This window comes from Hippocampus comes, unplaced genomic scaffold, assembly GCF_001891065.2.
Source record: "Hippocampus comes isolate QL1 unplaced genomic scaffold, H_comes_QL1_v1.1 scaffold5, whole genome shotgun sequence".
Lineage (NCBI taxonomy): Eukaryota > Metazoa > Chordata > Actinopteri > Syngnathiformes > Syngnathidae > Hippocampus > Hippocampus comes.
Genome location: NW_017805701.1, coordinates 836,210 through 849,070, shown reverse-complemented (window position 1 = coordinate 849,070; position 12,861 = coordinate 836,210). Strand labels below are relative to the sequence as shown.

General features: G+C 43.9%; 1 protein-coding gene and 1 long non-coding RNA gene across 6 annotated transcripts in view; one reads left to right on the top strand and one right to left on the bottom strand.

Moving 5' to 3' along the window:
• LOC109523534 (uncharacterized) overlaps positions 1 to 12,861 on the bottom strand; it is a 29,618-nt gene that overhangs the window by 10,036 nt on the left and 6,721 nt on the right. The gene's annotated exons all lie outside the window — the stretch shown is intronic.
• The window catches only part of vegfab (vascular endothelial growth factor Ab), a 14,336-nt gene continuing 1,503 nt past the window's right edge, over positions 29 to 12,861 (top strand). The window contains exons 1-8 of one of the 5 annotated variants that reach the window (XM_019882738.1): positions 305 to 490; positions 583 to 606; positions 729 to 771; positions 3,258 to 3,454; positions 3,823 to 3,899; positions 5,932 to 5,964; positions 9,600 to 9,674; positions 11,638 to 11,769. In XM_019882738.1, coding sequence (XP_019738297.1) covers positions 440 to 490; positions 583 to 606; positions 729 to 771; positions 3,258 to 3,454; positions 3,823 to 3,899; positions 5,932 to 5,964; positions 9,600 to 9,674; positions 11,638 to 11,769 — 632 coding nt within the window. In that variant the 5' untranslated portion in view covers positions 305 to 439. Of the gene's footprint in view, positions 97 to 304; positions 491 to 582; positions 607 to 728; positions 772 to 3,257; positions 3,455 to 3,822; positions 3,900 to 5,931; positions 5,965 to 9,599; positions 9,675 to 11,637; positions 11,774 to 12,861 lie in introns of those variants that run through there. The other 4 variants (XM_019882741.1, XM_019882740.1, XM_019882742.1 and 1 more) reach the window with 4 other exon arrangements.

The window sequence follows — 12,861 nt, the reverse complement described above, 5'->3', positions numbered from 1 at the left end:
GAAGCAGTGAAAGGGGGTTACGGAGGGTGGGGGGGGGGTGGTTGACATTCTTACCGGCTTTTAAATGGGAATGAACGCAGCCAGGAGTCCTGAAAGGTTACGAAATCTGCACACTTGTCGCGCACACGGGGTTGTAAAAAGTTTGCCACGTTCAGTACCAAGCTCAGGTCACATTGCCTCGACTCGATGTGGCAATCATTATTCTTGAAAGAGAGAGAGAAAAAAAAAAGGTCCACGTGGGAGTGTTTTATTCAGCTTGCCAATTGTCAGAGCAAAATGCTCGAACCTGTTTTATTGTGTTCGTCTGAGTAAATTGTCAAGGGAATGGAATGTCACATACTTTTTTTTTGTCGATATAAGGGCAATTCATATATTTTAAGATCAGAGTTTGGGAAACCTCATACTGTGTAGTGTGTTGTTTTTTTTTATGACAGTGTAGATGAGATTTATCATCGTATGTGACAGATTTAACACTTGCTCGGGCTATACCGCCTGTGTGTGTGTAGAGGGAGGGGGAGAGAGAGAGAGAGAGAGAGAGAGAGAGAGAGAGAGAGAGAGAGAGAGAGAGGGAGAGAGAGAGAGAGAGAGAGAGAAAGAGAAACTGATGTAAGATTTTTTTTTGTTTGTTCCCTAAGGGGTTCAGCCGGCAAATATAAATCTATATTTTTGCGCAATAAGGCCTTGCACATCTCACTTTTGCCCCGTTTCTTTTTTTTTTCTTTCCGCAGAGTGCCCAATTACCGAGGGAAACGCAGAGAGGTCCACATGACGGTAAGTGACCTTTAGGACACGTTGGCATCATCAACACGTGTGTGTGTGTGTGTGTGTGTGTGTGTGTGTGTGTGTGTGTGTGTGTGTGTGTGTGTGGACATGTGTGGAGTGTGAGTGTGTAGGGCTAATGTTTGGGAGTTTGTGGGACCATGGATATATGAGAGAGAGAGAGAGAGAGAGAGAGAGAGAGAGAGAGAGAGACTTTGTGAAAGTGTGCGACAGTGCAACTAAGTGAGAGTGAATGAGTGAGTGGATGAGAAAGTGAGTTTGTTGGCGTGAGATTGCAAGTGTGTGAGAGCCACAGTGAGCGAGGGAGCGTGGGACTTAGTGTGTGAGAGAGCGAATGTGAGTGTGTTTGCGGTTGAACAAGTGAACAAGCAGATGAGTAAGTGAGCTAATTTGTGTGTGAGGGTGAAAGTGAGGATGTGTTTGCTAATGTATGAGTGAGTTGAGGGAGTTTGTGTGCAAGTGCGAGCCTGGGCGAGGGATTAATTGAGTGCTTGGGTGAGTGAATGAATGAGTTTGTGTCAGAGTGCAATCGTGTGAGAGTCGCCCCATGTGACTATGTGCGCGTTTGAATGAGTGAGTGAGTTTTGTGGGCGGGTGAGGGTGTGTGAGAGTGAGTGAATGAGAGTGTGTGTGCAAGTGTGATGCATGCGAGGGATTAAATGGTGAGTTTTTTTTGAGTGTGTGTGTGAGAGAGCGAGCGCGAGAGACAAGAGTGTGTGAAGGTGAGAGAGAGTGAGAGAGAGAGAGAGAGAGAGAGAGAGAGAGAGGCCAGCTGATGTGAAAGCGCTATATAAATAAAGATGTATTTAGGCTCATTTATGTGAAGGTTCCACAGTGCAGGCACCTGCTCGCCCCCTAGTGGCCACTTTTCCCGCTCTCCTCCAGGGCCTTTCAAATGGAGACACTTGGAACTTTTGTCCACATTTTTTTCATGTCTGAGGTTAGGCTGAGGGAAATGTTACCATCACCAGACTCACTTTTATAGAAAGGAATGGACTGTCACCCCCCACGCCAACTTTTTACCCCCCTCCAGAATCCCAGCATTACCCAATCCGATTTGGGAAGAGATGGAGTTCGGGGGAGAAAAAAGGAAACTTGTAGTTGTTCTTCATGCGCCGGTGTCGGTGTTTGTATTGGCGGCCCGAGGCTTCTTTTCCGCTCACTTGTTCTCAGATTGATAGCTTGCAAGCGGCGAGTCCAGTATGCGTCTCGAGGGATGAGTTGAGCCCTTTGCCAGCTGTCGATAGATTTACACGTGGCCTTAAATTGACGTGTTAATCAATTCATTAATTAGTTTGCGAGACCTTTACAAAAATCGTAGCATATGCTTCTAACTTTCTGAATCGGCTAGTGCAATGACTGTCTATCTGATTAGAAACATTTTTAAAACCACAAATGAGGCGAGACTGTGCAACAATTTCTTTCGTTATACTTTTGGCGAACAACACCTGGATATCAAGCAAATCAAATAAATGCGAGCCACAGCAAAGCCATTATGATTTTTTATTTTTTTGGTCTAGTGTGATGACTTCTCTGCACTTAAAACAAGTCTGCCAAACATGAAATTCTCGGAAATTCAAACACACGCCCACAAAGATACGGGAATTCCGTATTTTCCCGCCGTTTTCACTTTCTGAAGGCGTACCAGCTACGTGTCCCAATAATTTTTTTTTCCATATGTAAATATTAAGATGTAAAAGCTTGAAAGAGGCATTTCAATTCCTGACCTTGACCTAAGAATACTAAATGTTATGCCAAGTGATAATGGACAAAAATGCAGGGCCAATGATGTAAAAAAAACAAAAGACTCTTCATTTATATTGCAGTCATAAACAGTCATAAATGCCGTGTGGCCTGTGATGAAAACAAGTTTGAAGGCCCTGATAAATGCTGAATGCTATTTGTTGTCGTCGCTGCTGATGTGTGAGGTAACATACGGCCCGCTGTTTCCCAACCTCTTTCGGGCGATTGGCAAAATCTCACAGCGTAGCACCAAACAAAAATGTCACAAAAACGTGGACACATATACGGAACAATCGTCAAAAAAGCGATCGCGATTCTACAGGTGGATGCGTCATTTGATTTTGGAATGTTGGTGTATCCAAAGAAACGACAATGAGGCACTCTAAAGCTGCCACGCACGTGTGAAGTCGCACACCGGCTGTCAAGTCCCCAACTCCTCACTCTTCCCCACTTTCTCTGTGTGATGCTCACACACGGCATACATACAACGAGGCGCTCCAAAGCAGCAGAGCACTATCGGAAGGGGGCGTCGGCATAGCTAGCTCGCTAACTGCACGTTGCAGTTTTTCTTCATTCGATTTTCACAATTTTTGCCCGTCTTGGACATCGGTTGAAGTGGCCTTTGCAGCCAGACTTTTTTTTTTTTAAAGGCTTTCACGTTACTATCTACAGGGTCTGGGAAAAACGTGAGCGTTTTTCACATGCAGATTCTTTGCGTGCGTCTTCCTCCGCAGTGATCCCGTTGATGGAGGTGTACAACAAGAGCTTGTGTCAGCCTCGGGAGCTGCTAGTGGAGATCCTGCAGGAGTACCCCGAGGAGGTGGAGCACATCTTCATCCCGTCGTGCGTGGTGTTGACGCGCTGCGCCGGCTGCTGCAACGACGAGACGCTGCAGTGCATGCCCACGTCCAGCTATAACGTGACCATGGAGGTCTGGCAACTTCACTGACTGATTATCCTTTGGGGAGCCATTTTGTTTTGGGGGAAGGAAGGGGGGTGGGGGTGGGGGTGTTGTACGCTGTGGCTTTTTGCAAATCGCTTTGTTTGAATCGGGGCCGTTTATTTCTGGCACCGGGAGGCGTTTCGGTTGTGGTTTTTTTCAACAAGGCAATTATCGTCGCTCCAATTTGTCAACAATAGTCCATAAAGTATCTCCAGCGCGTTTCTGGATCTGTTTCAGATCCTTTTGGATGAAACAACAAGCAGAGCGCAAGCACATTCTGTGATTGTTTGACTAACTTTTGCAATTTTCCCGAGTTACTAAATCCCTTCTGTGTCTTCTGTTTTTTTTCCCCACAGATCAAAAGAATAAAAACCCAAAGGCAACAAAATGATATCTTCATGAGTTTTACAGAGCACAGCGCATGCGAGTGTAGGTAAGAACCCTTCCACGCACACAGCGACATGGCTAAGAAAATGTGAATGTGTTTTTAAAAAAAAAAAAAAAAAAAGAAAGAAAGAAAAACAACCAAAAGAAATGTCAAAGCCCCCTTCATCGGCTTCTGACACTTTTGACAGGTCTGCGAGATTCATATCTCGGTATCGTCTGCTTCCTTCTCTTGGCTCGCGATAAAAAAGCCCGCTGCAGGTTGAAGCGTATCCCAGTAGACGTTCTCCATACATGTGCGCCGGCTTATCCTCATTCCATCGCACGGAGACACATTAGTGCAGCTGCTACCCAAATTCTCCGACCCCCCCCCCCCCTTACTGGCTCTTCACTGTTAAATGTGGTTTGACTGGCTCATTATCTTCTAAGGCGATGAAACGAGCCATTCGGAAGTAATGTCTCGTTTCCAACTATTAAGTCTTTTACCAGAGTTTTCAGGCAGCTGGGAGATGCTTTTTTTTTTTTTTTTTTTTACCTCCTCGAGGGAGGGATGTCCTCGAAGTCCACGATTCCCGGCCAGTGCGCCGTAAGAGATCAACAGCTGCGCCGTGGACAAATTATCCAATTTAATTCAAAGGGTTCAGAAACGATTTATTTACGACAAACGTAGATATATCTCTATCTATGCCAGCGACGTATAATGACATGCAAAACAATACAATGCTCGTCCACTAGATGGCAGAATGTACATAATTAACCGGTGTTACTTTTTGCGACTTTCGGCGGCGTTTTCGGTTGGCGGTGAGATGAATTCGCATATAAAAAAAAAATATGCGCCTCGGCTCAGTAAAGGCTGCTTTCCACCACAATTTCAAAAGTATCAGGACAGGTCGCAAACAAAAGCTGATGAATATTCAATTACTATAATTGAGGAACGCAGGACAAACATCGAACCTCAAGAACATTTACATTTGGAGTGTGGTGACTTGGGTGAAAAAAATGAGTTCTTGCATTTCATGTTGGTTTGCTGTTCAGCAGTTTTGTGCCATCCCTGAATTTTTTTTTTTTAATGCAGCAGAGACCTTTGCACTAGAAAAAAAATGTAGACAGTCATTTGGAAAAAAAATGCTAGGACAGCAGCTTTTTTAGTGCATGCATTGAGAAATGTATTATGACAAATCACATTCTTAAAAGCACATATTTTGTCTCTATTTAAAGTGGATTTTTTTTTGTCATACTTCTGGACCGGAACTATGTGGTGCTATTGACCCTGCTCGTAGCACTGCTGAAAAATGGTGGTCCTTTTTTTTTTTTTTTTGCATTTAAGTTGCCTATCCATGATCTAAACGGATGGATGACACTAAATTGCGAAACATTTCCTGCCTACGGCATCTAATGTGGGTGAAAAGTTTCATGATCATGCAGACGTGACATTGGCAAGTCTACGTGTGAGCGTCTGGGCGTGAGCTGTGGCTGACAGCAGCTTCGACGTGAGCGTGCTCACTTTGTTGTTATTGTTCTCCCGGCATTTGATAACTGTTCTCCGTAAACACGAAAAAATATATTTAAAAAAAAAAATAAAAAACACACCTGTGACATAGCAAATGCGCTAATAATGAATGATAGTATAGCGGTGGAAAGACCAATGCCCACTGGCCAAAGATCAATACATGGCACTTGAAACGTGCACTGATTTTCTCTCTTAGTGGGTTGAGACAGTCAAGAACACCTGCTGATGAAATGTTATTTCTGACCACCCCCCCCCGACAAAAAAAGTTTCAAAACGCCTGCGCAGCGCGTGACCCCGCAGAATGAAATAGGGCGCCTTTCCTCATACTTTTGCCCAACAAGAGATTGCACCACAAAGCATTATCAGCGGGAGGCGTTGAGACCTGCTATTGTGTGGGTATGCACCCGTGAAACAACACTCAACCACCCCAAGTGCCCCTTGCCGCCTGTGACCGCGCAACAAGAGGTCATTTCAAAGTGAAAGCTCGTTGGGCAGCATTTTTGGACGACAATGTATCTATCTGATGTATCTAACATCACTTTTTTTTTTTTTTACTGTGCCTTGCTTTCAGGTTAAAGAAAGAAGTGAAAGAGCTGCGAGAAAAGTGAGTACAGAGCGTCTTCTGAACCTTTAATGCTTGAGTTGAACAATAGCCAGCAGAGATTCGATGTCGTTCGCGCAAACAAAAGGGGCCTCTCTCTCAAGGATGGCCATTTTGACTCATTTGCCTCCAGCCGACCACGGCGCTCGTTTTCCAAAGTGGAACACGAGCTGTAATTCCGTGAATGCTGGTTGTCGTCCAAGGTTGTCAAACCTTTCGTAGCTGCGCAGGTGGGGTATTAAGAAACGTTATACCGTTCCGAGCTTGTCACAAATATGTAAGGATGGTTACTGAACTCATTCACTGCCAGACCACTAAAATTCAAGACCACCAAACTTACCAAAAAGAAAGCAAATTCTCTAATTTCACCAGAAAAGTTTAACTTTTTTCATTCTTTAGCCATCAGCAGTAGAACAGGGCACCAAAAGCATCAGTTTCTGACCAAAAAGCAGAGTTATTTTAAAAAAAAAAGATATTCAGCAGAACACTGACTGCCACCAAAATTTTTTGACACATCCAACTACTTTCAAAAACATAAAATGGCCCTTGAGCACAAAAGTTCTTCAATAATCACAGGCGGAAAATTTTGATTCCGTCTTTGCTGCGCGGGAAAAATGTCCAAATTGTTCCACTTTCTGGAGGTTCCACTGTAATTCGGAAAAATACACCGCTCACAAAAATTTGGGGATTTTGGCATTTCGGGTGAACCTTACATGTACTGCAGTGAACTTGAAGCCTTTAAATACACAAGGCCAACTATTCATCATTTCAGTATAACTTGCAGTTTAAGTAAGTTCAGCTGTAAGGGTTCTAGGGATTTTTAGGTTCATCCTGAAACATCGATATAACTTTTCGTAAGCGGTGTCATTCTTAATTTTATTTTCAAATGGATGGGAGAAGCTCTGTAAATGTTCTGAACTCCTGTTTCGATGCCATCGGGATACTGAACAGACATTTTGCAGACATCTGTGTGGCCTTTTCATCCTTCTTGCAACTCAGCAGCGCCTCTGCAGGTTGTACCCAAGTACTGCATCCCCTTTTGCTTCAGCAACTTCAAGACACGATTAATCGAGTCCATTCCCCCGCCCCACGTTTTTATGACTAACAAAATGCCCACATCACTGAGCCGCGCAGGTGGCCTCACGCCGTCTTTCAAGCGCGCCGGTAAATAAGTGACTCTTAACGAGTTTGTTGCCCTCGCCACGCCTGACCTTTACGCCTTTCTTCCCCTCGCCCTATCTCCGATTGACATTCTTCCACTCCTATGCATCCACTTCACTCCCTGCTACTCCGCTCGCTCTCATATCGACAGCGGCGTCGTTTTGAAGAGCCGCCTCGGTTTATGGCGTTTGTTCAAGTTGCGTCCGCCGGCACCAGAAGCCGCTAAAATCCGTTAAAACAACTTCCCAAGTGAGTGCTTGTTAATATGTTGAGGCTTTCGACAGGGCCGTGGGGTGTCGTGGGGGGGGTCTCCTCTTTAACCTTCTCTTGATTGTTTATGAGCTGTCCCACAGTGGCTTGCGGTCGACAATAACGACACTCTCGCGGTCATTCAACTCGGGTGCCTTTCGTTTTGTTTTTTTGTACGTTTGCCAGTACTGTGACCGAAGTCATCAATGTGAGAGGTCGGGAAGAAGCAGCCTCCCAAATACACCGGATTTCGCAATTATTCAAAACAACAGCGTTGTGAAGTCATGACAACTGTTTTTTTTTTTTTTTTTTTTAGACAAGGAAGAAACATTTTCATGTAAACACACCGCAAAGGACAGATTTAGTACCCGAATGATAAATCTATTGCAGTCTGTTTTACAGTTTAATCTGCTGGACCGTTTAGGCAGGCTTCCAAGAATGTGAACATACTGTATGAGGAAATGCGCTAATGGATATTTATCATCTTATAATGATGGTGGCAAGTAAAGAAAAAAAAATAAATAAAGATGCGTTTTATAAAAACATCGCATTGATATTTCACACTGAAATCATTGCAGGCGAAAATCCATGATGGTAAAACATATTTAAAAAAATGTTTGTCTTTTTTTTTTACATAGTTTTAGCCCACCGCACTCTTTAAACAACTTATTAAATTTACTAAACGCATTTCGAACACTTTAGCTCACACTTCTCTAAATAAGAGGCACAGCGTGCTTGCTTCAAAATGTTTTTTTTTTTTTTTTGCCACTCTCAGTTCAACTGAACTTGATTGTAAATCAAACACACAAAATCAAAACATATGAAACAACACCAAAACCTAAGTTGTCTTACTTCATTTTTAACGTGCAGTAACTCACTTTTTTACAACAGGGTTGATCTTCCAGTAACCCCCCTGCCCCCCTCGCCCACCTCGACACATAACACCAATTCACAAAATGCATGTGGGTTTTATATTTGTCCACTTTGGTTCACCATCCCTCATGCTTTATACATGCTGCTGTGTCTGCGACTTTGAATGTGTCGCTTTAAAAGTTGTCGGTTGAGTGATGTCAAAGAGTCGGTGAATGACATTGCGCAGTTAGCTGTGTTGGCTCTGGATAGCAAGTGGCTAACCCTTAGCCGGTACGTGTGTTGAATTACTCGGCGCAATAGATATGGAGCTGCTATTATGTTTTTATCACCTGGTAACCGTGGTAGCGAAGTGACCCAGAATGTATTTTACGTCAAAATCACCACAGTTCACTACTTTAGCCATCACCTTTGGGCTAGCAAAAATCCAAAATGCTGTCATCGCTGTCCTCAGGACGTGTACTCACTCACATTACAAATAGCGACGGCCCGATACGCAAATGAGACAAGTTTGTCGCTTTTTTGGGGGGTCTTTTGTCGTGATTTGTGGGTTATTCACAGACACAGAAATATGAAAATAATGGTTATCGGCCATGCGATAAATTCCAAGTGAGCCTTATAGAACTTTCATTAAAGGGTCTTTGCACGCTTGAAAGTGAATTGCCCACTAAGCAAAACGTGCACATGTAAAGCCCCAGGTGCATCCTTTGTAAGCCTCTAATCCTTTATGAGCTTGTTCCCATTGTGTTGCGCTTTGAATCAATAACAAAGTTAAGACTTGGCTTGACTGATGTGGTCCAGACGAAGTTTATTATCTTTCATTTATGTGGGGAGTTTTATGTATTTAATTCTTTTTTTTAAATAAAAGAACACAATAAATTGCTTCTTCACACGGAATATTTGAAGTCCACAACGTTCCGCTATTTATGTGGGAAGCGCAGACAGGAGGCTGCATTGTTCCGCATGTGTTTCTGAATCTTTACCAGTCACATCGTCCTTGCCCCTGATTCTCAAATTCCCATAAAACGAAAATCACATTCTCACATAGGTTTAACATGGGAAAAGTCTCCCACACGTTCTCGGCGCATTTTTGAAACATTCCTTTGGGCGGGGAAGAACAGGTCGCCAACCAGAGGGAAGCGCGTCGACACGCTTGACTGTGCTCGGTGAACTGAACACCTGACAGCGGCGTCGCAGACGCTCAATATCCCGCAATCGAGTTCAATGGCAAGCTATAAATAAATACTGCCGCTTTGACTCAATTTGTAAAAAAGAAAAAAAAAGTAAAGCAGCTGTCCACTCCTTCCCTCGCTTCACGCTCTTTCTTTCTCTCTCTGCGTTGTTGTGCTCTCTTCCAGACAATCCCGGCGAGGCCCAGCTAAAGGCCAAAAAAGAAAGCGAAAGAAAAACCCAGACATAACAATTGGCGATGCGTATGTCAGCTCCGCCTTCTCCATCTACCTGCACCTGAGTGTCGTGCTTCTCGTAATTAAGATGGCTTGGGAGGAGATCCTTTGCCCTTTTTAACGCCGTACCTCCGCTACCCGTTCGCTAGCATGTTGCTAACCCGCCGTGCTACCCGCCCCGTTTTGCTAATGCTGCCGTACGCTGCTAACCGCTAAATGAATCCATCTCACCCGTCAAGACTAATCAATCGTCCGTCGATGTTAGCTAGCTTGCCGTAACGCTAATATGAAAAGTCGTCGTCTGGATATCCATCTGAAAGTCCATGTCGTGTGTTCATTGTCCTCACTAGTAAGATGATTCGGCGCAATAACAGAACAGCTCGAGCGCCTTTGTAGAATGACTTTTTGACCAGTAACTTTTGTTTTCTGACAAGTATGTCAAATTTTTCTGACTAGGGTGTACAAAGAGCGTGCTAATACGACCTTAAAAAAATTGCTTAAAACACAGGCGTGTACCGGCGCAAGCTAGTAATTCTACCTGCGCGTTGAATTTTCTTGCTAGTGAGGACAAAGATTGTCCTGGTAGATATCAAGGACATCAAATAAAACGGATTTCTGTGCGCCAAGCCCAACTGTTGCGATGTGTCATTCAAGAAAAGTAAAAGCACAGGTACATTACATTTTCCTTGTAACGTCTCCACTTTAGATGGGTGATAGCGGACAAGCAGGAATGATCGCATCCACTGTTAGCCGTTGTTGATGCTGTGCCGCTATCAGCGGGATCGTAATCGCCGTGTTTAGTCTGAGTCGCTCTGCTGTGTCTCGACTCTGTCTCCTTTGCCCTCTTTGTGCTTTTCATCTTTTTTTGTGTGTCATCGCGCACAATGCTGGTACTTTTTTAATGTTATGTTCAGATATGAGTGATGGCTATCTGTTGATTTCCTTGTCGTCTCCTATGGGTAATTTGTAAACCAGACCGATTGTGTACCAAGTACTGTTTTTGTGTGTATGTGTGTGTGTGTCGCCGTCCAAGCTCTTGTCTCGCAACAATTTTGCCTTCCATTTTGTGTCTCAAGTGCAATTGTTGGTTTGTCATCCATGTACGGCGCAATGGAGTAGTCCTTCCCATTTTTTTTTGACAATAAACTGAAACGAAGACGCACAAAGCGGATTCTTGAGTCTTCTTTGACGATAGTCTGCAGATAATAGTCACGTTTCCACCTCAGTTGGGTTCACCGTCACAGTTTGGCTCCTGATCAAAGCTTGCATGACAACGCGAGCGATGTATCATAGCCTCGAAAAAGATAGACACAACACCAACGTGTAATAAGTCGAATCGAGGCAAGTGAACTATTCTCGGTAGGGCGAACACGTTTCACAGAGTTTAACTCTCTGATGCTTCTGATGCTAAGCCGTAGCATTGAAGTCGCCTTTGACGCGAGTTGGAAAGCGCCACTTGCTCCTGATAAATTTCCAGTGACAAAACCAGGTGGCGAGTCTAGCCGGGGCTTCAAGGGTGCCGACTTGATAAGGTACGGCTGACATCAACCGTACGGTGCTATTTTTCTTCACTAAAAAAACAAAACATATTTTTGGGCAGAACGGATTACTGCAATTTCAACTCATTACAGTGGGGAAAGTTGATTTGACTCGCAAGTCAAGGTGCCACCAAAAAAAAAAATTGTCTCGTACTCCTTGGTGAAAATGTGTCTGATATCTTTTCTTATTGAGGGCATGCCTAACAAACGGGAAGGCATGCGAGAGTGGTCCAATGGGAGAGGAACAGTTCGGGGGGCGTGACGGTTCACTTTACGGCGTGCGTTTTTGCCCTGTGTGCAATACTACCCAGACCGTCACATGCTATGCAAACACTTGGAAGATGAAACTATGAACGTATGACCTGGGGAAGGGTGACCGTTTGCTCAACACTCTTGACGATCATCATCTCTTTCTTTCCTTCTGTTCTTCCTGTCTGTCTGTCTTCATCCAGTGTTTGCAAGCCGTGCTCAGAAAGAAGGAAGCATTTATTCTTGCAGGATCCGCAAACCTGCCGCTGCTCCTGCAAACACACCGACGAGTTTTGCAAAGACCGCCAACTAGAGCTCAACGAGAGGACCTGCAAGTGAGAGCCGCTTCAAGCCACGCTTAACGAAAAAAAAAAAAATCTTGTCTGTCGGATTTCATTTTTGTTTCTGCACTATATATTCATGTGACAAATTGACAAATAATTCCACGTCCTGATATTTCTTCCTCACTGAGGCTCCTGCAATGACTTTTTCAGGCCTCTTATTGGCTAATATGGCCCAAATGTTGCACATGAGATGTTTAATTTGAATTTGTTGCCTTTTTTCAACTTAAAAAAACAAACAAAAAAAAAACATACTCCTCAAACTTTAAACTGTATTTAATGGGATTTTTTAAAAATAAATTTTGGTTAAATATAACCATTTTTTGGGGGGGTCGGGTGTAAATGTTTCATTTTCAGTCCGACAAAGAATACACCCCACTATGAACGTATGACCTGGGGAAGGGTGACCGTTTTCTTGGTGTGGTAATTCAACACTCTTGACGATCCTCATCTCTCGGAAGGCATGCGAGAGTGGTCCAATGGGAGAGGAACAGTTCGGGGGGCGTGACGGTTCACTTTACGGCGTGCGTTTTTGCCCTGTGTGCAATACTACCCAGACCGTCACATGCTATGCAAACACTTGGAAGATGAAACTATGAACGTATGACCTGGGGAAGGGTGACCGTTTGCTCAACACTCTTGACGATCATCATCTCTTTCTTTCCTTCTGTTCTTCCTGTCTGTCTGTCTTCATCCAGTGTTTGCAAGCCGTGCTCAGAAAGAAGGAAGCATTTATTCTTGCAGGATCCGCAAACCTGCCGCTGCTCCTGCAAACACACCAACGAGTTTTGCAAAGACCGCCAACTAGAGCTCAACGAGAGGACCTGCAAGTGAGAGCCGCTTCAAGCCACGCTTAACGAAAAAAAAAAAAATCTTGTCTGTCGGATTTCATTTTTGTTTCTGCACTATATATTCATGTGACAAATTGACAAATAATTCCACGTCCTGATATTTCTTCCTCACTGAGGCTCCTGCAATGACTTTTTCAGGCCTCTTATTGGCTAATATGGCCCAAATGTTGCACATGAGATGTTTAATTTGAATTTGTTGCCTTTTTTCAACTTAAAAAAACAAACAAAAAAAAAA